Source organism: Pollicipes pollicipes, unplaced genomic scaffold (genome assembly GCF_011947565.3).
Source record: "Pollicipes pollicipes isolate AB1234 unplaced genomic scaffold, Ppol_2.1 Scaffold_7261;HRSCAF=8764_pilon_pilon_pilon, whole genome shotgun sequence".
Taxonomy (NCBI): Eukaryota; Metazoa; Arthropoda; class Thecostraca; order Pollicipedomorpha; family Pollicipedidae; genus Pollicipes; species Pollicipes pollicipes.
Window position 1 is genome coordinate 32,798,513 of NW_023597054.1, and position 27,234 is coordinate 32,825,746.

Sequence of the window (27,234 nt, forward strand, 5' to 3'; positions counted from 1 at the left end):
TGTCTGGCCGAACCCAGCACTTATACAGATTTGATAGGAATCTCAGTGAGAGACCTGAAATCACTTCCACCCAGCTTTTAAAAACCGGAGTATATTAACGCCAGTAACACATTTATCTCCTAAGTCAATATTCTACTAACTATCTCTGGGTGTGCATTCCAGTCTTTTACATCAATAGCGCAGTACATACGATTATGGGTTGTCTGCAGGGAAAGGCGCCAGCAAAATGAAAAGCGTAGGAACGTCCGTTGGATTCGGTTGCGGGGGATGGTCGGTTGGAAGATGGGTTGTCTTGCGTTGTGTATACTTGTTAGGTCCTGATTTTTTCAAAACAAATTTATGACTTTGTCAAGGAAGGCAACATTTCAGCTCCAATGAAGGCTCAATTACAAGGTTTTTATCCATTTTTCTAGCTCGTGTTCATTGCCTCAGTGATGCCGCCCATGTGCTAACGAAGGCATGTGTAACTGTGTTAGTGCCAGAATACTGGGGTGGCAGGTAAGGGGTAAATGGGTAGCTGCCTCACAACTCTGAGTAGCATTTACCATTAACCCCATGACAATTCAGGGGACAAAACAAGGTACAGGTTATGTTTGCTGTCACCCCTTCTCTAGATGTTTTCACCACTGCTCAAATGGCATGCCTCCTTGGCCCCATGTTTAAATTTAAGCTTTGCAGAATCACAACAACTTGCTAAGTGATGGTATGATGCATCACATTATTCCTAAAGGCATGGTAGGAGTCGGGGGTCCGCTGCAACTTTTCTTGGAATCTTGGAACCCCCACCCAAGCCTGTTTCTTGCCAGAGATAACAGAATAGTGCAGGGATGGTACAGCAGGCAGTAGGAAAGCAGCTTCCCCCACTGGTTGCCAAAGGGGGTGTGTTTTTTCCCCTTCAAAATTCTGGGAGATGCCATTTGGCCAAGCTGAGACTTTGTGGTTACACATCTCACCAAAGTCTGGATTAAAGGGGCCTGTCAGTAAGCTAGCATACACCTACTGAATCAGGTCTAGATATCTCTTTAGGCCCAATTTTGTGTTCAGGAGGCCCCACATACTGATTTGTTTGGCCCCAGCTATAAATGAAGAGCCCTCTTACTCTTGATAAGGAGGCACCCTCTGTATGTCAGGAGACCCCTTTTCTAAAACAGGATGTATTTCTTTAAACCAGGAGGCCCCTCTTATATATAAGAAAGCTGTTGCTTCTCATCAGGATGCTCTGTGATAGGAGAGTGAGGCTCTGCCACATTTGGAGATCTTCTTTGTCAATAAGAAAGATCCTGTTCTGGTTTGTCCAGGAGACCCCTGGAATAGTCTGCCTCCCTTCCCCAACTGTAGAAATGTTGTGCCACCCCTGGAAAATTAGCATTGCCTGCCTAGTAGGGTTCAGTCACAAAGTGCAAACATTGGACTACATGCTACTGTTTGCAAAGATGGCAGTGAATTTTCACATGTTGTGTGATGGTGATTTTGATAGGATTATGTATATTGAACTGTTAATTTAGCTATTAAATGCCTTCTATTATCATATGGCATTTATATGCCAAAATTATATATATAGCAAACATTATTGTATGGCAAAATTTGGTGTTCTTATGTCATGGCCTTTAGGTCATATAAGGTCAGACAAGGTCAAACTCCAGATGGGTGTCTTAGGTGCCCCCATACCTCCTCATGCAACCACTGTGAAGCTAGATATATGTTCTATAACAATGTATCTATGAGATTGCACCTGTATTGCCATTCAATGAATCATCAGGGATTGTGTTAGACATATGCTCCCAAAAACAAAGTGTTGATCTTTGTCATTTATGGTCAGTGACCTACTCAAACCTTTAAAAAGTCCATGGAAAATTTTGTTGTAGTCCCTGTCATCAAAAGGTCAGCACCAGAAACTATCATATAGCCAAGCTTTCAGGCAAAAACAGGTCTGTCTTGACTTTGTTCTGATTTTCATACCTGACCCTGAGTCAATGGAATTGGTTGATTTTCTAAATCCAGTTGGTTCAGTACCTAAGAAATTATCTCAGATTTGTATGGCTTCATCTAACCCTGTTGTTGCATCACATTCAGCAATTGCCAAGAAATGCCCATCATTGGTACCCATGACTCAACTTCGGCCTGCTATAGGTCAGAGACATTACAAGCTACCTTGAATTTTCTCACATCAAATGATTTGCTATTCCAATTTGCTTCAGCTATGTAAAGTTTGGTGCAGCTGTGCTGTGGGGTTCAGAAATTATTCTGGAAAAAGCCATTAGGGAGGGGATCAAGGTGGTGCCCCCCACATCATTTATGTAATGCACTGCTTTAAATGCAATGTGGTGCACTGTCCTCAAATAAATTATTGGTGCAATGCACTACCTTACTATCTTACACACAGCAAGACAGAAGTTTCTCTGGCCACACTGTGCACCAAAGGAACTTCTGATGTAGGTCTCTCAGCACCCTGCTCCGGCTATGTGAGCCCTAGACACATATGAAAGGAAGGCATTCCCTTTCATTTGCATCATGAATTCCAAGCAATCTTCTTTGAAAAGTGCCTCAGCATTTTAATCTGAAATTGTGTGGTGCAACTGAACTCTTGCCACTGCCGTGATCAAAATGTTCGTTTTATGCAAGGTGCTTCTAAAAGGCTTCATCATTCAAAGTGCTCTTTCAGCAATGTGACAACAGCTGAAGTGATTGATGCTCAGCTGCAGGTGGTGATGGCCTGAGCGCTGCCTGAGGCAGGGACGCACCAGTGATGGCTGAGGCGGCTCATCTCACGGAAACGGCATCGGGCCGGCCGACCCTGTTTGAGCTTATCGCTGTGGATGGCCTATTCACATCACTGCACCCAGCTGTTCAACACATCTGCAAGGTTGGTCAGCACTCATGGCATTTGTGCAGAGTAGATCAGGCAGCCATGGTCCAGGATGTCTTAAAACTAGGTCATGGCAGCACGTCAAGATATTTATTTGTGGGGAAGGAATGGTCGCTACAGTCATACAACACATAGATTCGGTCAGTCTGACATTCAGGTTGTGGTGGAATCCCAGGCAGGCACACTGTGGGCGGGATCGGGACTTCGTAATCACATATTATGTAGCCAGGCTGAAGTGTACGAATGTGCCACGCATATTAGTAGGTAATGAAATGTCCCACTTTTGATACGACTTAAATTTGTGCTGATTGACTCTTGTCTCCTGGATCAGTTTATGTTATGCAGTATCTTTATGATGGGGAGCATGTTTTGTGTCTCGTCAGCTGCTCAGTATGTTCAGACACGGCAGGTTTTTACCCCATGCTGAGTATGTCATATATTGTCGATCGCACAGCACGCTGTACGTGATTTTCTCGCCACTTCGCTGCGCATGTTTTAATGTTACACATGATGTGCTATTTGCTCCTTTCGTTGAAATACAAAAAGATGTTTGTGCCTCAGGAAATACAGTATAAATGCAATTTCGTCATTGTTAGGCAAGTTCGACTGGTTTTTAGAGGGGAGGGGGGAGAGAAAGAGAAGTACCATTGGTGTGAAAATGTTCGTCCGGCTGTCTGTCGACAAACGGCGCACTTGTGTGCCGATATTAAGGCTTAATCGCCGGAAACAGCGGGACTGATTAGCCCCCAGCCTTTACTGCCGGCTTCACCGGCTCGGCGACAAATTGACGTACGCATCCGGCTGGGTGGCTTGTCTGTGGCACGTGCTGTACGCGCGCGACAGAAGCTCCGAGGGTTTAATTGCGGTGGGTCACCGGCCGAAATGGCGAGCTCGGTGACCCGTTGTGCTAGCTGTTGTTAAAAAGTGACAGCAAACAGTAAAATATGTTACTGGCCCGGGGCAATTTTGTTTTCGTTAGCACTTTTAGGTGTTTATCGACCCGAATAATTCAATGTGATACACTAAAGTATGATGCGTTGAATGCGTGGTGGCGAGTTTTGAAATAGAATTGTAATGAACACTGAAAACCGCATGTGAACGTTGGAATGCCCATTCATTTGAATCAAATGTAGAAGTTCGGGGCTCTTATGCATGCGACATCTTTTATGCCTTCTTTTACTTGTGCGTTTGTAAAAAAGTTAGCAACGGCTTATACAGAATGCTTCACTCTCCCCTGTTCTGATTTGTATGGTAGATCCATATGTTGTAGATCTCAGCAGGTTATTCATGTTCTTAGAAAAGGCGTTCCCTACATAGCCGATGGCTTCGGCTATTTCAGATGATCGTCACTCGCTATCCTCGCACCCAGTTCTGGCTCGATCAACACTTCGATGAACTGTTCCTGCTGGCAAATGCGTTCGTCCAGAGACACTACCTCTTCACGTACGGTACGCACGCCATTGCATTTGTTTGGAGACATCATTTTAAGTTACGTTAAACCATTTGCATGCTTTGGCAGGCATGTGTGACAGAATGTACCACTTGGCATACCTATTCAAAACGCTATGAACTCTTGGTACTTTGGTGCGCCATAGGGTGACAAAAAAAGCAGCGAGAGGCCATTATGGGATGAACCAGAATCTCCGCTCGAGTCAGCCCTAACATACAAAATTTTGCGTTACGAATGCGTTGCCGATTGTGCTACCCCTCATGGCGGAACAGCGATAAGGCTAGATGTAGTTGGCAAGGCGATTCGCGTGTTGAGAGTGTTCATTGGCACGGTTTGGCTATTAATGGTAAATAAATCCAACAAATTGTTGTTAGGTGTCTATGTTCTTGTTGAATGTAGCAATACAAGACACAGATCACAGCGACTTATCGAACGTGTAATTCCGTATGGGCCGACGTTGTGTGCCTCTCGTTACGCTGAATTGCTTACTAGCAAGACATCATTTGCGACGCGGGATGGGCGAGGTGATTACAGGCGTAATTGATGGCGCCATGTAGATGGTATCTAAACACAAGGAAATGGATTCATTCTTTCGAAACTGATGATAGCCAAACACAAGGGAATGGATCCATTCTTTCAAAACTCAAACGATTGTAACTTACCAGTGCATGCAGTGAATGATCAGGATGCAAGAGCGTAGCAGACCGAGGTACACTGATCTTTACCGTCAGCGTGCAATTTCACAAACCGTATTGTCTGAACTTTGACCGGCTTTGAGTGAGGCCTGGTCGGAGTAGCTGTTTTCAGTTGTGACAATCCAGCATTTCAGGATTCCGCTACAATTTTCAGAAGTCTGTGGCAATTTCTGGAGTGCGTTGGAAGTCATGTTGGAAATTACGGGGGCCCTCAATGACGTCTCCAAAACGCAAAACTTATAACGCACACGTTGTCGCCGCCTGTCAAGAAAGCTGTCACACTCAGGCCCAGCAAAAAGGCTTATTTGTTCGTTTAACCAACATGCAATGGTGCTTGCATGCTTTTAGAGCAAGGAGTCGTAACAATTTTCCCGTGTGAATGCTAAAATCTGATTGTTGATCATTTTTTTCACAAGCGTCATTGCGGTGGTACGAGTCCATGACTGTTGTTTAAAGGGAATGCTTCACCTTTGGGGCAATTTCTAAAACATACTCTGATGAAGGCTCAGGACTAGACACGTTTAATAATAATACTGGGTTGTGTCACTGCAGCAGCGTCAACACATCATCGGGGAATCAATTTTGATTATTCTCAAATTACGCTGTCAACGTTTTGTAACGGCACTACACTCAGCGCTACTACGCGTTTCCTCTGCAGTCGCGATCATCGTCGTCCTGGTAACCACCGTGCGTACTTACTGGTGTGAATGAAATAACGTTTGGAATTGGTCCAGCGGGCAAGGGCTGTCATCGAGAAGTTGGTTGAAGTTTGAACCAGTGCGTCACATAGATCATGTGATGTTCCGTTTCCCCGCGCCCAAGTGCGTGTCAAAAAGCCGCTGTGGCTAACGCCATAGGGAGAAATCAAAGTCATCGTATGACTTTTCGTTGAATTCGCGGTATAAAAGTTTTATAATTGCAGGTCTTTTTGCCTAAGCAGGGTCTTCCAAGCTTTCGTATCACTTATTATACAAACAGGGTGGCACGCTAGTTTGTTGCAAACAACAGAACACAAAGCGTTGACAAAATCAGGCAAATTAAATGTATTACTGTCATGGTTGTGAGGAGAGAGTCAAATGAGAATGCTCTCGCTGGGTCGGCTACTTAAGATCGACATTCTGAGCTATTCAGAAGAATTTTGAGAATGTTGTTGTTACTGATCGAGAAGTGCGCGTCTGATGTAACAGCCAGTGAAAGCACCAAAACGGTGGGATACTTCTTTAACGAGCATGCCCGCCTGATGATAAGACCAGCGAAAAAACCGCGTGTCGCAGTTGACATCAGCCTCAATTCTTTATTGCCGTAGCTGATGGTAGGCGTTCGTTGTTAATAACCGATATTTCTTATGGCCAAATATCGTAAGAAATTTATTTTTCAACCCACCCAAAAATGCATCACTTCCTGCAGCTTCGGCAACTGAGTGCACCTCAGACAGTTTCACGCTAAGCCCTCGCAGCAGGAAATTCAAGAAATTGGGCCTGCTGGTGTCGCACGCGGAAGAACAAGAAGTGGGAATTAACACGCACCCGGTTGGCCGGTTGGATACTCTTCGCTGGGATGGGATGGTCAATTCCCCCCCCCCCCCCTGAGCTCTCGGGAGCTAAGGGAGCTAGAGACACCAAATTCACAGGGTGTGTTGACCGGTACGTGGACTCACTGAGGTCAAAGTTTGGGGTTCCTAGGTCATGCTCTTCGGGTCAAATAAGTTAAAACAAGGTTAAATTCTAGGTTGGCATCTAAAGGGCCCCTAGAACCTAGATAACTGTTCTAAGCAAAAGTCCTCATGCTTATCTCAGATTAGTTACCTTGTTTGACCTTTTAAAGGTCATGGCGACCAAAATCATACAAGACTGCCTTGAGTTTTGCATTTGGATAAGCGACAAAGATTACGCTTGGCGGTATGTTTCAAAAAATGAAATCTGGATCGGGGTTATTCTAGGTCAGTGACCTATTCTGACATTTACAAAGTTCATGGGAGGTGTATAATGCGGTTCTTGTTATCAGCACATTTGAAATGAGCACCAGGAACCACCTCATACAGCAAGGCCTAGAGTAATACAACAAGTTGGTTTGGACCTTGGTCTGATCTTCATACCTGACCCCAGGTCAATGTAATTTGTTCATTCAATTGTTATGTTGCCTAAGAAGGTATCTCAGAGATGTATGGCTTCGTCTAACACTCCGTTGTTGGATCAGAATGAACGATTCCATAGAAATTTCCTTCGCTGAAACCACGGCCTGACTGTTACCTGCCTTGGGTCAGCGACCTCCGTCGCGCCGCTCGGAAACTATTCCGGGAAAACCTTCGCGGGAGGGCCAATTTGACCGCCACCCGAATGCGCGTTAAGTCTGACGCACCGTGTGTTATCACATGAATGCATGCATGTATTTACGCATTTACTTGTTCCGAGTTAGTTCATGTACCCAACATCGCGACGAACTGAACAGCTGGTTCAGTTACAATTTACACACGGATAGGCCATTTTTTAAAGAAACGCCCCTAGGCTGCACGGTTCGCACGATCAATCTATAAACAGGTCGGCTCACTTGCTCGAAAGTGCCTCGCCGATGTTAAGGCCTACCATCTGGCGGTAGATGATTCCACGTGCAAGTGGCGCGGCACAGGAACACCCGGCGGGTGAGTTCAGTTCATACACGTGGGTTCTTTTTAGTTATAAACGCGGGGTTTTCATTATTTTATTGTTATTTATTCATAAGTTTGTACGGAAGGCGTTCAGAGCGTCGCGTAAGCTGGGTAGACACATCAGCGCGCAGGACCACAAAGGCACGTAGACTGTCTAGGCCATTGGCGGTCTTAGTAGGTGTAGAGAGTAGGAAGGTCGCGCTCGGCCAAAAGTTCGGCAATTTTGAGCCACCTCGAACGTTTTTTTCCAGGCGGGAAATAAATGTTCGGATTTCTTGGTTCCACTAATAACTCTGGCGCCAAAATTTCATCCTTTTGAATGCTGTTTTGCGTTTAATAGCGATCACCCCGCGCTGTGAGGCAGTATCTTGTGTGGGGATGGACGAACGCTTCAGTTGCAATCTTTCTGGTTTCAGTTGTAAGGTGATGGCAGTTAATGGCTCAATTTCGCAAGACCTGGTAGAGTGCTATAGCATCGACTCACGGTGGCTGATACCTCACACTTCTAATTTAGGTTGGCATCAACAACATTTCTGAGGACCTTTGCTGAAGACGAAGGGTTAATTTTTGCCTGCCTAAAGTAGGTCCCGAAATTTTTCCCAAACTTAAGTCGAGATGATTTTACGAACAGGTCACTTTTGCGAGGATTGATTTCGAGAAGATTTTGCGGGATCATTACTGGGTCACGAACCCAGGAATCGTTAACCTTATTCCATCTATGCTTCTCCAGGAGCCGGTAATGCTGAACTCTGTCCAAAGATTTCGACGTGTTCGTCGTCAACGTTTTTATTAAGCCACAATCCATGTTACCCGCTAGCAGGTCAACAGTTTTCAGCATCGCTTACTCTGTGGAGTGACCTGAGTATGGTCCAAACCCAAACCTAAAAGTGACCCAAACTATGTTGCTGGGGACATATAGCATGCTTGTACATGTATGATCAGGAGCGTCACGTTATGTACTTTCGGGTGGGCTGAGCCTCCCCCCCCCCCCTCTCACCCACCCAATCCTGAAAAACTGCTGTCTGAGCGCTTGGAAGGTGTGTTCGATATTTGTATGGAGTTTTGAACTGAAATAGCCATATTGAGGAGCTTTTGGTGCGGTCGACAGCCCACCCTTCTGAAGGCCTAAACCCCTCCAGTTTCAGAGTCACACGCCCGCGAAAATGTGCAAACTGTTTCGGGGAGACTATTTCAAGCTCACCGAGGTTTCAAGGTCACCGAGGCACCTATGATGTCATCATAACGTTATTCAAATTTTGCCATTCTATTAGCCATTCAGCATTTAAGACAAGGCAAGTAATGTGTCAAGCCGTTCACATTTGGCGTTCATGAGCACGATTTTCATATATTACGGCCATCAACTGGCTCTCAATCAATGTTGTGCAAGGGACGATGACGTAATCAAGCAATAGTGTGTCGAGAAGCGCATGCACGAGATGGAGAAATCATTTTGTTTAGATCAGTCTTTTTTACTTGAATGTATATCACTGGTTAAAAGTGGACTTATTTTATTTTGGACCACTAGAGTAATATTTTATCATATTTGATGCTTGATTCGATGTCTCCAAATGTGGACACTCCTTTTAAAGACAACGCCAAAATAAAAGTTAATCTTTCACGACATCGCGGAGATCTCGTTGGCTGCACGGTGGCGCAAGTGGAGATGCTTTGTGTCGGTCGTGGTTGGTTTTCAACGCATATCACGATCATGAAATCATCACACGGTTGAAAGGATCTGGTATTTTGGATGACATAAGGCACACTGCGTTCCGAACAAAACAGGTTGCTATTTGTTATTTTGGTGACGCTCGTAGATTATATATATATATATATATATATATATATATATATATATATATATATATAATGTGTGCGTGTGCGTGTGCGCGTGCGCGTGCGCGTGCGTGTGCGTGTGCGTGTGCGCGCGTGTGTGTGTGTGTGTGTGTGTGTGTGTGTGTGTGTGTGTGTGTGTGTGTGTGTGTGTGTGTGTGTGTGTGTGTGTGTGTGTGTGTGTGTGTGTGTGTGTGTGTGTGTGTGTGTGTGTGTGTGCGCGCGCGCGCGCACGCCGCACGCCGCAGTTCTCGTTTGCGCCACCTAGCGGTGACTCTCGTTACAGTGTGCGCCCCGTGCCGCTGCAGCGTAATGACGGGACGGGAATGATGTGCGTGTTCATTCGGCAATGCTGCCGCAGCAGAAGCGTAATAACCCGAAATTCATCGTGCAGTTTTGCGCAAGATAGATTGCGGTCCGTTTCCTTGGAGTACGACGATGGTTATGCAGCTACCACTGTATCGTGTGTTATAAATTAGAGACTGATGTTGTGTAATTAATACATGTCACCGCCGTCTAGGTGTTTGCCAGCTAATATTGGCTGGGGTGAGCCACCAAGGTGATGACGGGAACGGCAGGTCCCGTGATTGAGGAGACAGGGAAGGGGACTTAAACCGCGTATCTCATAATCAGTGAATTGAATCCTACGTGTTCGATGCTCAGCAATGAAGACTTTGTGCAGCCGCATGTGCGTGCCGCATGTGCGTGCAGCACGTGCGGCTGAATGTAGTCATACCTTAAACTGAAAGTAGGCATACCTTAAAGAGCGCAGTGGAATATTTTACTTGAATACATCACAGAAAAACCTAATGCGCTTCCAAATGCAATGTCCTTGTCGTCCTACATGCAATTTGTGTTGTCGTCGGAGCATTGCTTTGTGCTTCCTACAGTAATCCTTTAAAGGCCTGGTGAATACGTAACTTCAAAGGATTGAATGATTCAGGATCCTGGTTGACGGCATTGCGAGCTTTTACGCCGACATTGACTAGTCTGGAGCTTCTGATGCCGGGATCTCGTGTCAAGATGTCAAGCGAGTACTGAAATGCTTCCAGAAATACTCCCTGTGTCTGAAAACGGTTACGGTTGTGGAGCTACGTTGGTTAGCTAGTGTCCTTGTATCGAAACGATGCGACAGTATGCACAGTTCATGCTGTTAGTTCCATGACAATTCTTTGTTCGGTTCGGGAAATGTCACTGCCACTATTGCTGCCAGTAAGCATTGGTTTTCCGTGTTGTGGTGTGCTGTTGCCAGTTACCTCTCTGTTGCTGCATGGACGTAAATCGTTAGGTTTGTTCCATGTACTCGCTTTCCGCTCCAATTCCGCTCCATGTTCTTCCATGTACGCGCTTTCCGCTTCACTTCCGCGCCATGTCATTCCATATACGCGCTTTCCGCTCCATTTCCACTCCATGTTGTTCCATGGACGCGCTTTCCGCTCCACTTCCGCTCCATGTTGTTCCATGCACGCGCTTTCCGCCCCACTTACGTCGACCTCGGTGTGCTTCAAGCTGGGTCACTGGCTGAAAACTTCTATGGCATCAAGCGGACGCCGCTCGGCGACAGTGGCCAGGACCCGAGACTCAAGTTGTCAGCCCTAAAAGTCTATCGCAGCCTTCTCTGGTTGAGCGGCTTTCCGTACATCAAGACGAAGCTGGACAAGCTATTCGAGGACCTGGAGCACGAGCACGCTGGTGGATTGACTTATCAACAGGTTTGGTAAACATTGGTACACTTGTCTTCATTTCAGTAAAAATAAGTGTGAAATGTACCTTATGTTTAAGCATTCAGCCAATCGCGTGTGACTTGTTGTAGTGCTGATTGACCTACTGCACCAGACTCATGCATCTCGGATCGTTGAAAGGGAACCTTACCGATATATTGTGGGCCATGTAAGTGGTCCAGAAAAGGTACATAGGACCCAGAGACATATCCAGCAAGCTCTCCCTGCCGTGCTAAGAAATCACGCCGTGTATTATTTCTGAGATTAGTGCACGGTTTTGCCTTTGCACCATAGCTCTCCGGCATCCTGTGTGGTGCGTACCTACTGCCAGGAATGTTTTGTTGCCATGAAAACTAGTGATGAGTCCATTCAGTGCAGAATGGTTTTTCGAAACTCCCTGTTGATTGGTATGTTACTTCTGAATTCGCTCTTGCTGACGCTGCAACTCGGTATTACTGCAGTGAGAATGCATGCATGTCATTCTTATATGGCAGTCAAACTCTAACTGCCGAATGATAGATGCTTCTGTATACAGCGGGGTCAAGCGTCTGTCTAAAGTATGTAAAGGTTTCTGCTCTAAGCCTGTGCTCTGAAACCCACCGGATGATAGCTTTAAAACAAAACAGCCTCCAAAAGGTTTGAGATCTTCCTTTTGAAGGCACAGGAGGATGACAAGAATTCTTAGACAGATCTTGCCTGCCAAATTACATGCCAGCTTAGAATTCAGTGGAACAAAGTTAGATGCATGAAATTAGACTATGTAAATCTAACACTGAACGGAGACGCTTGCGAGATGACAGGATGTCAAATACCGGACTTTCCCAGCTAACCGCCACAACGCCAGGTCTGCTGTGGTTTATTTCACTTCAAAATGTCACTGACAACAAATGGTTGCGCACTGAACAGTACGGCTAGATACAGGCGACATCCAAGGCTCGCTTACGTCCGAAAGTTAACATGAACACTCCTGCAAGCAGGCATATATATATTCATCGAGTTGCAGCTGAATGATCGCACAGTTCATACTTCAAAGGCGTGGGTGGTCAAGTGCAGAGTGCCGGAAGGAAAGCGGTGTAGAGTTGTACGACGCTGTGCAGGAGGCGTCGCCTACCCGCCTCCATTATCACGCGTGGGAGAGCTAAATCACTGTCCTGACGGGTGGAGCGTTAGCAAAGAGAAGAGTTGCCCTATATGTGAGAGACGAGAGCTTGCGGTTCGCCAGTAGCACGTATTTTGAGAAGCAAGTTAACGAGGTGCTGTTGTGACACCTATTTTAAGAAACAAGTTAATGTAGGGGTGTTGGGAGAGCTGGCTGGCAGTAGGCCAGCCCAGCTCCACACTTACGTTCGAGGTATGACCAGATGTTCGACGGGGTAACTTGCGGCGCGAGGCTCGAGATCTTTCGGACGCGTTGTGTTTTTCTCTGACCCGTTGTCATAAACGGCGAGATAATATCGAACGTGCGAGATAGCCAAGGCATTGACCAGGGCAGGTGGGAGGTCAGTTGGGATCTGATGGCGCGCGCGGGATAGCCCGATGAGGATTCTGTTGGATTTTTTGACGAGGGCTGATGCGTGAGAGTCCGAGGTGAGATGTCTGTCGAATACTGCGCCAGGGCTCGTCACGGTTCGACCTCACGCACTGCGTCTTTACGGAACTGGACAGTAGTGGGAGTCAAACCTCAACAGTTTTGACTGCAGCCACAAACTATAAGTTCCGTTTTTTCAGCATTTACTTGCAGACCGTTGAAGGGGAACCAGATGTCCAAAGACTCAAAGACCAAAGTGTCTGTTCCATTGTAGCAATGAGCTGTGGGAGGGAGTCTTTTTCAGAGGTCAAAACTTGCGTATCGTCAGCGTATGGGACCAAGTGCGCGTCAGCGGCGAGGACGGACATGTTGGCAAATGTCTGAAAGAAGTGTGGGTGTGGAGAGAATCCTTGGAATACACCGATAGGATTGGGCGGGGGCTTGGAAAAGTGTCAGTCATCACGCCCGTCATCAGTACAAATAGATTGGGTATGACTGCGGAGGTAATAAGAGGACCAGGTGGGATCGCTAGATTAGGCTTGAAGTTTGAAGAGAACCTTTGTGTGGTCGAGCACATCAGCTTTGGTGGCAAGGGCATGGGCGAGCCGACTTTTTGGTGTTGGTGGTTTCTGGCCGATAAGATAGGCCCGCATTGTCTTGGGGTGTTTTCAATCGGGTAGAGGCCCGTTTCAAGAGGCCCGTTGACTGATATTTCTGTGCCAGTCCTGCCGCTCTGGGTTCTTAAATTGACCCACATACAGCCTTCTTGCCGTCCAATCGGGCATTTGATCGCCGGTCCCGAGGGGCCATTCGGGTCCCTCCGCGGGCCCCTCGAACTCTGTCGAGACAGAATTTGAGTTCCTTGCTTGTAAGGCATTGTGGTTCCCTGACCTACACGGGAGGTCCCTCATTGACTCAGGGCTCGACCAACGTCAATCGCGGGCTGCGGCCTTGTCCCCGCCGGGAAATCGACACTCGTGTCCAGACTTGGCGCTGGAGTAACCTGGTGGCGAATCCGACGCGTGTCATGGTCAGGCCTCCACAACATGGGCGTAGTTTCGCAAAATAGGATTGGGAGTGAAGGTTAAGGCGGGAAGGGGCGGGGAAGTGGGAAAGATGTAACTCGGCAGACTTAAATTTTTGGCGTCGGCCATCAAAACCAGGTTCCCCAGACGGTTAATAAGTACAGGCGATAGGACGGTGTGCCAAAATAATGCATTTTGTTGCAGTTTGTAGAACTTGAATATCGCTAGACAAATAACAACACACGCAGACAACATTGCAAAAGTCAACAAGACATATTAATCCGCTTTTATTTAAAAACATGAAGTGTGCAAGAAGCATGCAAAGTACTCCACTACACGGGGTAAGAATGTGAAGCTGTAAAAGTGTTACTAGCCCAGTCAGCTCCACTCAAATGATCATGGCATCGTAGTTTGCATTTTCGGTGTTACTTTTACCTGCGAAACAATAAGTAGAAACATTCATTGAAATTTATATAATTTTGAGCTCCTATTTACTCCAGTACACAGTACTCCAGCTCCATACTCCAGTACACAGGGTACGAAAATGGAGCTTTAAAATTGTAACTAGCTCATTCAGCTCCACTCAAATTAACATGGCATCTCAGCTTGCATTTTTGGTGTTACTTTTACCTGCGAAACAATAAGTAAAGACACTCATTAAAATTGATGTAATTTTGAGCTCCTACTTTGGTGTCCTACCCGCACTTAAGCTCCAGAAGGCGAGGGGAAGCAAACCCACTGTTGGGAGAGGCGAACTGAGCATTGGGGAGGAGTGGCAATAGCAGACAATATCAGACAAATAGCAGACAAATCGACACCCTTGGCAGTAAGTCTAAAGTCAGAGGCATCTGATGGACTTACGGGCTCGTGAATAGGATACACTTGAGAATGTTTCCAGAAGTGGGGATATTCGCGGGATGCGAACAGATGTTGAGAATTTGAAAGATGATGTGGCCGATGATTTCGAAACAAATGTCACATCCGGCGGCTGTTTTGCTTTTCTTCTTTTTGGGGAGCGGTACGTCGATTTTAGTAATGACTCATAGACCAACACTTCCTTTATATTTATGTTAGAATACCGTCCTAGCATTTTGAAAAAACAACAGCAAAGGAATCAATTGCCAATTGGCCCAAGGAGGAATAGACACGAATCCCACTTGATGCCAGACCCAGTAACCAGCACCCGCTCTATCTTAGGAGAGTCGCGCACCTGTCCCGCCTGTGCGGTCTCTGTCTGCCTCTGCTCACCCGCAGCGTCATTATTTTTGTTCAATTCGGAAAAGTCATCAGAGCGTGTTCATTGGCATGCATGCATGCCTGCACGTAGAGTTCCTACCAAATAGCGTGGACACTTGCTTGGATATCGTGAACTAAGCTGCGCTGTTCGAGGCGAGTTTGATATTCACTTGTTATTTGGGACAACAGCTGACATTGAAAAGGACAAGGCGGGAGGCGCTCGCTCGGAGTGGGAGTGAGTGAGCGACCCGCGCATATGGCACGTCCGATCGCGGCGCCGCGCGCATCGCACGTCCGATCGCGGCGCCGCGCGCATCGCACGTCCGGTCGCGGCGCCGCGCGCATCGCACGTCCGACCGCGGCGCCGCGCGCATCGCACGTCCGATCGCGGTGCCGCGCGCAGGTCTGCGGTGGTTGGCGTGGCGCTGTCCGTGACGTCAGCTCGTCGCTTCCGCGCTCCCGACGGCAGGCCACGCGAAGCACGGCCCAATATACAGTGATCAGTGATCTAGCGTCATGATCTGTGGGTCGTCCAGCTTGGTGCCCACACAGGTCAATGATCTCCTGTTTGTTATTGATTCCAACTGCAGCGATGACAGGCTCAGCAGTGGCTAGTCGGTCAGGCATTGGCAGCCTGCGATGGTTAGCAGTGGCTCGTCGCTCGGACATTCGCAGCCTGCGATGGTCAGCAGTGGCTCGTCGCTCAGACATTGGCAGCCTGCGATGGTCAGCGGTGTGCGCTTCACTGACTCCTTGTAGTATTTCGCGTGCATTGCCCGAGTGGATAGATGCGGTGGATATATTGTGTCCTCCACGCATCGAGACAGGGTAATAAGACGAGTATTGGTACTTATGTCCAGCCGCGTATACCCAGTTGTTGAGCAATGTGTAGCATACTTGCATGTTGCCGTCGTTGTCAGAGTATGTTGTTTCCGGACGTCAGCGCACTGCAGTGAATAGAAGATATATATGGTGAAGATCTACACAACGATCTATTCATTTGCATGTTGGAATGCAAGTTGAAGCGACGATTGTGAACGATCTGATCTTTTGGTCAGATACGTGAACACCATCGAGGTCATTTTTGCTCCAGCTTGTCCCTTTGCACCACTATGGGACCCAATAGTTTTACTCGCTTACCCGGGGCAGAGTGGATACGATCGGAGACTGTGGAGCAGGTCGTCTTTTCTCGTAGATGGGGCAAGTGCGGGTATCACCTTGCCCTGCTGCTCGCCCTGCCGCTGCTGCTCGGATCACGCGCCCTGGACGGACGCCGCCGAGAATGGGTTCCGCCTCGGCGTGAGCCAGCCGTCGGCGGCCGGCCGGAATGGCCTTGTGACGCCGTAGCTGGCAAGGCACGTCGCTTCCTGCTGCGTCTCATGCGCGAGTCTAGGTACTCGGCCTGGTCGACTTCCGGTGCGGATGATCCTGCTGCGGTCCCGGAGAAGACTAAACCGTGTCACACGGCGGTACTGGAGTAGTCCTCGGGCCGTTTTCACCGTGTCTTTTCTTTTACGGAATGCTTTCATCTGGATCTGGTTGACCCAAGAGGCTTCAGCTGTAGCTGATCCTCCAACAGCGGTTCCGTGATGCATCCTATCAGGCGCTGCTGACAGCTCGCGCCCAAATGACGGACTCGTGCGGTAACGCGAAAGAGCCGCGATGAAGATCGTCCGAGATGCACGAGAGGCTCTGCAGGCTCGGTTGCACGGTTGGCTTGAGTGGCGTGACGCGGCTCGGCCTCGACGCCATGGACATCATTGACCCAAGAGTACGCCGTCGGGCCGTCCTCCGACAGGCGGCTCGAGGAACCGGAACCCGTGCAGCCTGCAGACGTCCGTGGGAGGTCGTGGCAGACAACAATCACGCGATCCGAGGTCGGCCCAGCCGGCAGCGCCAGTCACAGGCATGAGCGTAGGAATATCTCAGGACGGGGGACGCCAGTTGTGTATTCGGTTCTTTCTATGCATCGTCATGGCATGGTGAATGTTAAAAGTTCTCAAAAAGTGGGTAGTCATGGCCTGCCTGCTCTCCCGTTCCCGCGCCCATGGGCGCATGCCTCCTCGACTTGACTTTGAGGCCATCGTGTATTTTCGTGATGGCACGCGGTTAAAATTGCCTGCTTTTGCTTCTCATGCGCTGCGTGCCTGTGCGCGGTTTCGACCGAAAATGTTGCTGTTTAATGCATGTACCATCTTCGTCTACAACACGCCTGTCATTTGCCTGGCCGCGAAGGCTGCTGGCGGCTGCTCGAGGCTCCAGACAAGAAATCCTGCGCTGTCGAAGCGCTGCCACTCGCTGGTGATCCCTCGTTTTTTTTTCCTTTTTTACCACGAATGTAGTTTCCATTTAGACCTGATCGTATTCAAATACGAAGTAGGCCACGGTGCGCGAGGCTACGAAGTAGGCCACGGTGCATGAGGCTGGCTTTCGTGCCCCACCAAATCCGTGGAGCTGGCGTTTTACTGGGCGAGAACTATCGGCGCGGCGGCAGGGGCTGATGGCGACTTCTGCCACATTGTGAAGCTCATTGGCTCATTGGCACCGCATCTGCATTATCTGGCTGCTAGCCATCGTCTATTCCCAGTTGAAGCCGCTGCTGCCCAAGTCTCGCTCAGCGCATTTAGCATAGAAAATACACGCAGACCGCGTTCCGAGCGCGCCGAACACAGTGTGATTGGCGCATGCTGGCCTGGTGAGGCTCATAAGATATGTTTGATGACCCATCCCAGAGGCCTTTTTGGGGTCAGTTGCATGGACACACACATACCGTACATTACGCCTGCAGCGATTTCCTTTTTCGGTACCCTTGTGAAGCAATCTTGACCACACGCGTGCTTGCCTACCGTAGCACATGTACGCAACAGAGTTATCGATATTTATCGGGCCAGAAGACTGGCCCGGCGGCCGAGAGCGAGGCCATGTCCTCGGGGTGGGCTACCGGACCGGATCATTCCCGCCAGCCCACTGCCGGAGCGCCGGTCCCTCGGGGTGGGCTACCGGACCGGATCCTGCCCGCCAGCCCACCGCCGGAGCGCCGGCCCCTCGGGGTGGGCTACCGGAGCGGATCATGCCCGCCAGCCCACCGCCGGAGCGCCGGTCCCTCGGGGTGGGCTACAGGAGCGGATCATGCCCGCCAGCCCACCGCCGGAGCGCCGGCCCCTCGGGGTGGGCTACCGGACCGGATCCTGCCCGCCAGCCCACCGCCGGAGCGCTGGTTGGCACTGCGCTAATCTCGCGGCGGAGCGATCACACTCCAGCTGCTATCATCGTCTGGGTGGAAGCCTGTGGGGAGAAACTCTACCGTAGTCAGGGCTGAACCCATGACATCTCCCTATATTGACACGCGCGCAACCAGCTGCGCCGCCGAGGTGGCGAGGCCTGTTGCGGTACGTTCCCGCCTGTCGGGTAATCGCCATGGCCGGCTACGCTGCACGGCCAGCCGCCCGGCCTCCAGTCCTGTCGCGTGGCTCGCGCCGAGCCGGTCGTCGATGACGTGGCAGCATGAGTCACCCGGAGACGGGTCACAATTTAGCTTCCTCCAGTCGAGCGCAAACAGACGAGTCGCCGGGGATGCGGCCGTCGAGCCGCTTACTCAGCGACTCTCATATAAGCCCGTCTGGAAGCGGCGCAGAGCTCTCAGCGTGGTGCCGTCCAGAATGATTGGAACGGTGTCACGCCAGAGCCGTTCTCAACTGTGACGCATAATTGCTGTCTCGGGGCTTGAAGGCCCAGGTCGTCTGCCGGCTGCGGGTTGTGTGGTGGTCTGACTCGTTGCGCCAGCCGTCGGGAGTGACGAGGGCTGGGGCGATGCCTGGTCATGGCGAAAAGGACTAAATGCTGAACCCGCGCCACGCTTTGGGGTGGCGCGGGTGATGGGGGGCTGCCACACATCACTGGTTGTTTGTGGTGGCCGCCTTGTCGACGCCACGCCCCGCCGACCACGGCACATTTGCGGTCCGATGCGAGACCCCTAACGGCTCGCTCGAGACGCACGGACTATGCCGCTTTTGACCGGGCGCGTGGCAGCACTGTATGTCTGGCGGCACGTCTGACGCGGACTCGACCATCGAACTGGCTGTGCGATTGGAACAGCGCCTCCCCGCTGAGTGAGCCGTCACACGCAGCGGTCTTCGCTGAGTGAGCCGTCACACGCAGCGGTCCTCGCTGAGGGAGCCGTCACACGCAGCGGTCCTCGCTGAGTGAGTCGTCACACGCAGCGGTCCTCGCTGAGGGAGCCGTCACACGCAGCGGTCCTCGCTGAGGGAGCCGTCACACGCAGCGGTCCTCGCTGAGGGAGCCGTCACACGCAGCGGTCCTCGCTGAGGGAGCCGTCACACGCAGCGGTCCTCGCTGAGGGAGCCGTCACACGCAGCGGTCCTCGCTCTGCGTTGCGGCCTGCTTCCTGCGGACAGGACCGGAGGCGGATGAAACGCGTTTAGTGTCCGCGAGTGCGGCGGCGTTGTGCTTTGATATTTTGAACGGAAAGCCGCATTGAGGCTTCTCTTCTCCGGAATCGTAGAAGATTTTTCCAAAGAGCAGCTGTCAGCAGAGCTGGGTTTATGTGTGTAGACTTCTGGCGGTTTTGGGCTCCTCACATCGCGCTCACGTGAATTGGCGCTGCGAAGGCCTTCAACGTGGGTGAAGCTCAGTATGCAACGTTTTTCACGTGAATGCTTGCGAGATATGGCGCGCTCAAAGCCAATAATGGTACGGGGAATGTCAATTTCACATGTCTTCGGCACCCAGGTCCTTAAGGTCACAGCTCAGTGATCTTATGGAGAAGGTAGTTAATAGTTTAGCTCAGATGTATGATTATTAAAACTCAGCTATTCCAAAATTCATCACGGTCTGCTCACGGCCTTTTAGGTGCATGCCAGACATCATACATGCGGGCATGTGCCATAGGCCTGTTGTGCGGTTGTTCATGTCGAAATCATGTACATCCGTACAACAGTGGTGACGCATGTCAAACATTTGTCGTTAGCATTCGCTCATGAAGTAGAACAGATCAAGCACAGCATGGTGAGTTTGAGTAAAACAAAACACCCTGATCGTTACCATAAACTACCGCTAGGAAAACAGATACATGATGGGATATGACCTTGCAACGCGATCTTCTATTTTGAGTTTATTTTCTTGATGCTTATGGTGACAAGTAACAGCGAGTGGAAAAACGCATTGCGGGTGATGACATTAATTTGTGTGATGATAGCCTGCGACATGGGTTATTGTAACGCCCGCCCCAACGTGTCGTATAACTTTGTTACTGCGGCACGTCGCAGGGCTGGCGCAGCCGGGCGCACAAACTCTTCCTGAGGCTGTATCCGGTGCTGCATGCTGCCTACTCATTCTCCATAGTCCTCTGCTACATGGCATACATGTTCGGTAAGCGATATAAGATGAGTGTGGCGTGCCAGATTTAATGCTTTGTATAAAAAGTATGGAACTGATGCCGGTTTTTTTTTTACTGGTGTCCGTGAACCCATCGGTTCCCTTCACCTGGGCCACTCACATCAGTTAGGGTGGATGCCTGGGACTTGTGCTTGAACGCTGTGCCGCAGTGCCCTCTCCGTGAAGCGCTGCGGCACATGTGCTTGTGTGTACCATGTGTCATGTGCCATGACTCGAAGTGGAGAATGACCGGTCGCCACTGGCGGTCATGTGACGGCCGAGTGTGGCCCACAGAGCGGACCGACCACCACTGACGGCCGAGCGTGGCCCACAGAGCGGACCGACTACCACTGACGGCTGGGGGTTGTCCACAGAGCGGACCGACCACCACTGACGGCCGAGTGTTGCCCACAGAGCGGACCGGCCATCACTGACGGCCGGGTGTTGCCCACAGAGCGGACCGGCCATTACTGACGGCCGAGTGTTGCCTACAGAGCGTGCCGACCACCACTCGCCGCTGACTTGGCTGTCCGGAGTGCGGCTGGAGACGCTGACGGGCGGCGACTGGCAGCTGATCCAGGAGCGGCATGCCAAACTGGCGTCGTGGTCTCGGCTCAGGTCAGTGGACCGCCGCAGCGGGGCCGGCGGCACGGCGAAGCCAGACGCGCTTGAGTAGGGCACGCCCGCCGCCACGCCATCACTGGCGCTCGTCACCTTGGATGCTAGTGAGTTACTGCGTCGCTGTTTTTTGCCTCGCTTCGCTGGGTATGCGTTTAGGCGTCCCAAGTTTCGGCCGAATGCAATGTCCGTTTCTGTAACGGCCGCTCTGCAGCGAGTAATAGTCATTGTTACGCTTCTGCTTCTGATGGTCTGTACGTGGTTAGCACCTGATCTGTGCTTACTGCTCGACTGCAATTGCTGTGCTTGCTAAAACTCTTCGTTTGCCTAATCCGAAATAGCACTGTCTTTCTCTGACAGACAGTCGCGCTTCCTTCAGCCGCAGCAGACGGCTATGATGGCCTCCGGCGGGACAGTGCTGGGCCTGCCCTTACCGGACCCTGCACCTCTCCCTTACAGACGACTGTGATGGCCTCCGGCGGGACAGTGCTGGGCCTGCCCTTACCGGACCCTGCACCTTTCCCTTACAGACGACTGTGATGGCCTCCGGCGGGACAGTGCTGGGCCTGCCCTTACCGGACCCTGCACCTCTTCCTTACAGACGACTGTGATGGCCTCCGGCGGGACAGTGCTAGGCCTGCCCTTACCGGACCCTGCACCTCTCCCTTACAGACGACTGTGATGGCCTCCGGCGGGACAGTGCTGGGCGTGCCCTTACCGGACCCTGCACCCCTCCCTTACAGACGACTGTGATGGCCTCCGGCGGGACAGTGCTGGGCCTGCTCTTACCGGACCCCGCACCTCTCCCTTACAGACGACTGTGATGGCCTCCGGCGGGACAGTGCTGGGCCTGCCCTTACCGGACCCTGCACCTCTCCCTTACAGACGACTGTGATGGCCTCCGGCGGGACAGTGCTGGGCCTGCCCTTACCGGACCCTGCACCTCCCCCTCACAGACGGCTGTGATGGCCGGGCCTGATCGTACCCGACGCTATACGCCACCGCGGGCGGCTGTGGTGCTGCTCTCAGCAGTTAGACGGCCGCGGTGCTGCTCTCAGCAGTCAGACGGCCGCGGTGCTGCTCTCAGCAGTCAGATGGCCGCGGTGCTGCTCTCATCAGTCAGACGGCCGCGGTGCTGCTCTCAGCAGTCAGACGGCCGCGGTGCTGCTCTCAGCAGTCAGACGGCCGGGGTGCTGCTCCCATCAGTCAGACGGCCGTCGTGCTGCTCTCATCAGTCAGACGGCCGCGGTGCTGCTCCCATCAGTCAGACGGCCGCGGTGCTGCTCTCAGCCGTCAGACGGCCGTTGTGCTGCTCTCAGCAGTCAGACGGCCGTGGTGTTGCTCTCAGCAGTCAGACGGCCGTTGTGCTGCTCTCAGCATTCAGACGGCCGTGGTGCTGCTCTCAGCAGTCAGCGGTGTCCTGGTGCTTCTCTCAGCAGTCAGACGGCCGTTGTGCTGCTCTCAGCAGTCATACGGCCGCGGTGCTGCTCTCAGCAGTCAGATGGCCGCGGTGCTGCTCTCATCAGTCAGACGGCCGCGGTGCTGCTCTCAGCCGTCAGACGGCCGCGGTGCTGCTCTCAGCAGTCAGACGGCCGCGGTGCTGCTCTCAGCCGTCAGACGGCCGCGGTGCTGCCCTCAGCAGTCAGCGGTACCGTGACGCTGCCCACCGATGTGCCGTGACCTGACACAACCGCCGTCGGCAGACGGCTGGGCTGGCCCGCGGCCGTGACGCTCTTCAGCCTGCATACCACGTCACGGCTTCTGCGTCACGCGATGGAGGTGGGCTCGTTCTTCATCCAGTTCCTCGAGAGCTGGAACAGCGCCGGCGATAGGAGCGCGCGCCGACTGGGGCAGACGGAGGTGCCGCCGCCGCCGGCCGCTCAGCTCGCCGAGGTGCGTGGACGCTGTGAGCCGATGTACCATCGGCCCTTGCCCGGCCTCGTCTGCCCTGACCAGTGGCCTGCGTTTCACCGGCCCTGGCCCTGTTCTCAACGGCCTTGGTCTGGGTTTTTACGGGCCCTTTCCCGAGGCTCACCGGCTATGACCTGGGTCTTACCGGCCCTGCTGCATGTCTCCTCTGATGTTCGTCTCATGTACCTGAGGTGAATCTCCGCCGTTCTGACTGGGGTATGACCTACCCCGGCCTGGATATGAACTACCCTGACCTAGGTCCGACGTATGCCGATCTAGGTTTGACCTACCCGGACCTGGGTATGACCTACTCTGGCCTTGTTCTGACCTGCTGAGACCCAGTTATGACCGATCCCGACCCGGGTTTGACCAACCCCGACCTGGGTCTGACCTACCCCGACCAGGGTGTGACCTAGTCCAACCTGGATCTTGTCCACCCCGACCTGAGCCTGACCTTTTCCGAACTGGGTCTGGCCTACCCCGACCTGGATCTGACCTACCCCGAGGTGGATGTGACCTACCCCGACCTGTATCCGACCCACCCCAACCAGGACCTGACATACTCCTACCTGGATCTGGCGCGCCCCGATTTGAGTTTGACCCGCCCCGACCTGGGTCTGACCTAACATGTCCTGGCCTGACCTTCCCCGACCTGGGTCTGACCCTCTCCGATTTAGAACCTACTTTTACCCGGGTTTGAGCTATCCCGACCTGGGTCCGACCTATCCCGATCTTGGTCTGACATACCTTGACCTGGTTCTCATCCGCCCGGTGCCGGTCGAGGCTGCTGGTCACGCGTCATTGCTGAGCTGAGCGTCCCGATGATCAGCCCCGTGTGACGTCCGCCAGCGTGTCTATACACGTGACGCCTGCGTCGAGTGCTGCGGTGTGAACTGTGAGGGTGATGGCGCCCTCTGTTCCAGGTGGACGGGTCCGGAGAGCGCAGGTGCCCCCTGTGCGACAAGAGGCGGGAAAGCGAGGCCGTACTCGCCGTGTCCGGGTAGGCGGATGGTGGCGCTCACCAAAAACGGGCCGTTCAGAAGTACCGGTTGCTGTCCGGGGTGCTGTAATGTCGAGTGCCGTTTGCGCCTTCGGTTCTCACGTGTGGGACCCGAGTTGGAACCCCGGTTGCGCCATGGGCCCTGAGCGCTGATGTGGCCACAGCAGTTGTTGGCGCTCTATAAAAGGGTGCGCGATGACTTGCCGCTTGTTCCACTAAAAAAGGGCTGCTCGCAGGATGTTCGGCTATTGTTTATAAGCTCTTTCAGAGGCCCTCGACCTTTTAAAAAGGGAAGTTTGAAGTATATGGAAGAAAAAATATGGGATAAGAATGTCAGGTTCATCTGACGGATCCTACTGACCAGTTTCCTGTCATCTGTTGATGCATCGGCCTTTTCTGTTCAGGACGTTAATGAAGTTAAAATTTGATCACTGGCAGCTATAACCTACACTTTTGTCAATGCTGGCCGTGGGGTTCCCTTTTCCCTGTTCCGTGTACTCTTTACGTCCCAAATTAGTTGGTTTGATCACGACAATACGTTCCGGACCAGTCGCAGAGTACCAGTCAAGTATATTTGGGGTCCTTGGGCACTGAAAGAAGGCCCACCTGCCTGTAGATCACTGGGAGCATCGCAGGCATAGAGTTAGTTAAGTGCTCGGGTGGGGTCAATTTGACCCCCGGAAGGTTTTCCAACACAACTTTTGAACCGCGCGATTTAGCCGTGCCAAACCTGGCTTAGCTGTAGCTAATGAAATAGTCGCTTTTTTGGTATTAAAGGAGAGGATATACTTTTGTAAGGTCGTTGACCTATGGCAGGTCAAATTAGGCCATGCCGGTCAGCGAAGGTGATCCTTAAGATGTGTTCAATCTGATGGGACAACGGAATGTTGGACCGAGCTATATACCTTTGAGACAATTTCTTTGACAGCTAGTCCATTCAATTTAGGATTAGGAGGAATTCCATAGATCTTGGTTGAATTATTAAGGTCAGTTGGAGGTCAAACCGTTTTTTGTGTGTTTTTTTTTACTTGAGATCTTGCCTTGCAGGGAAGTTTAATGCCTTTCAATTTTCTTGGTCACATGAGGTCAACATGTGTTATTTGAAATTCACTAAGGTCAGAAGAGGTCGCTGACCTAGAGTGACCCCGACCAATCTGTTTTAGGAACGCACCACCTAGCGTAATCCTTGGGGCTTATTGAACCTCGAAATCCATCTCGCCGATATTTATCACCGTGACCTTTTGAAGGTCAGATAAGGTCACTGACTTGAAACAGACATCCGCGACCTTTTGCTTAGTAGAGATATCAAAGCCAAAGATGTTTACATAAGCAGGTCTGGGAGAACTACGACACCGATCTGAAGTTTTATTTTGTGTGACACTTTTTAGCCTAATTTATTTGATCTTACCTTTACTTGGCCCAGGGTTCTCTTTTGACGCAAGTATGTCCACAAGTTAGTTCATATACAGGCTTATCCGTGCCGTGAATTTGATGTTTCTAGCTTTCTTAGTTTTTGACATCTCAGGTGCGTCAATTACCTGGCTTTGACAGCATAGTAATGCTTATTTGATCTGCTTAGAGTGAAGCCGATGTATAAGGTTAGCAAGAATTCCATGGGAAGGGGATTGTATTCATGGTCCGCCTTTGCCAACCCTTAGCAACTCTCTTGAAGCGATTGATTTTCAATTATTTACCATCTGCGCGCATAGAAAGAGAAGCTATCTGAATGACCGCTGTCTGCAGCCTGCTAAAGCGTGTGCCAAAGAAATACCGTCTCTGCCGCAACATTTAATCAAAATAATTTAATTTTAATAACTTTTAATTTAGCTTCGTTGTTATTAACAACAATTGCCCGTCGCTCCCCGCAAACTTGTGATGGGTGTGCTCATAATATGCGATCATAACCAAGGGGGCTGCACATGTCCTCTGTGTGGTGGGATGGTTGCAGCGTGTATGTTTCAGCTCTTCATTTGTTAAATTTTTAGCTAGTTAGATTATACGTCCTTTGTTGATTTTCAATTTGATGTTTTTTTTTAAGAGGAAGCAGCGTGTGTGAGCAGCTGCGATGCTAAATGAACACCAATTACGCGTGTTCGGGTTCCGAAGTCAGCAGCAGGACCACCTGTGTCCGGTTCGAGAGCTCACAGAGGGTGGCGGCGGAACGTTCGCGTTCAACGTCAGGCAAAAGCAGCTCTGAAATCTGCCATCAAGCTCAGCTACCCAGCCATAACCAGATGTCGACGGTCTTGTAGCGGTCTTGTCAGGGCGTACCTCCGTGAAGATCCTCGGCACGCGTCAGACGTGGCGGCTGACGGCCACGTCTGATGTCTTGCAGGCACGTCTTCTGCCACGTCTGCATTTTCCGCTATGTCAGTGAGGAGGGACGCTGCCCTGTCACCTGGTACCCGGCCACCACAGACCAGATTTACAAACTCTACCCACCGGACTCGTGATGGAACGGGGCGACATCTAGTGGTAGCTCTGTTAACTATGAGTGCATTCGGACGCCACATTGGCATGTGTTGTCGCCGTTAATCTGATCCAGCGCTAAGGCCTCGCCTTGTATGACTGAACACATTTGGGAAGGACCCGTGCATCAGATGGCGTTTCATTCCGAGCACGTGTCCGACGTTCCTAGTGGACGTTGCGTGATATATATGGTGGAGCTGTTGGATGAGTGATTGTTTATGCTCCTGTAATGTGTGTCAGCATCTGTGTGCATCTGGCGGCTGTGTCGTCATCCTCCGATGTGGGCGTGATACGGTGAACCGGGTCATCAGTGGGTTCAGAATATTCGTAGATTTAGTGATGTCATTTAAAACGTGGGACTGTATAGGTAACCGCACGCTGGCCATTTGGCCGGGTCGTTCGGCTTCGGACAGGGGTTGGTTACTTCCGACAGAATATCGGAACACCAGTTATTTCCAGAGTGCGTTTATACTGTTGAATTTGAATAGAATCGTGGCTACTTGCTTTGATGGGGCTCTCATAAGTCTTCGCAGACATAAAGATACAGCGTGAACAAAGGAGAGCATCTGTTACTATGTCGAGACCGTACAGCTGCGGATGTGTGTACTTCTCAACAACAGCGTTGAGTCTCACTCAGATATCACTCACGTCGTCAATTTAAGGGCTCACGTTATAAGTTTGAGTTCTTATTCTGACAATAATCAACCTTCAACTACCATAAGATGCTGGTTAAGTGCCGTTATTAAGCAAACTGGTTATATTTCCAAAGCTGATGTTACAAGCTGTGTTGCTGGTCACGAGTGACCACGGGTACAGCTTGACGCGTCGAATTCTACCGCTGTAGCCA

The 27,234-nt window shown here is 50.9% G+C and overlaps 1 protein-coding gene across 4 annotated transcripts; it reads left to right on the top strand.

The window, feature by feature from the left end:
• Window positions 1–244: 244 nt before the first annotated feature.
• Window positions 245–26,945, top strand: Pex12 (peroxisomal biogenesis factor 12). Of its 4 annotated transcripts, none has more exons than XM_037235562.1 (9): window positions 245–393; window positions 2,697–2,863; window positions 4,206–4,314; window positions 10,995–11,197; window positions 20,281–20,383; window positions 20,884–21,007; window positions 22,711–22,900; window positions 23,842–23,918; window positions 26,254–26,945. In XM_037235562.1, exons 2-9 carry the CDS (start codon window positions 2,747–2,749, stop codon window positions 26,369–26,371), a joined length of 1,041 nt encoding a protein of 346 aa, XP_037091457.1. In that variant the 5' UTR covers window positions 245–393; window positions 2,697–2,746; the 3' UTR covers window positions 26,372–26,945. The 4 variants fall into 4 exon arrangements, with proteins under 4 accessions (XP_037091457.1, XP_037091459.1, XP_037091460.1 ...); XM_037235564.1 differs by lacking the exon at window positions 245–393 and adding an exon at window positions 453–498 and having other exon boundaries at window positions 2,683–2,863; XM_037235565.1 differs by lacking the exon at window positions 245–393 and adding an exon at window positions 470–498.
• Window positions 26,946–27,234: the final 289 nt, after the last annotated feature.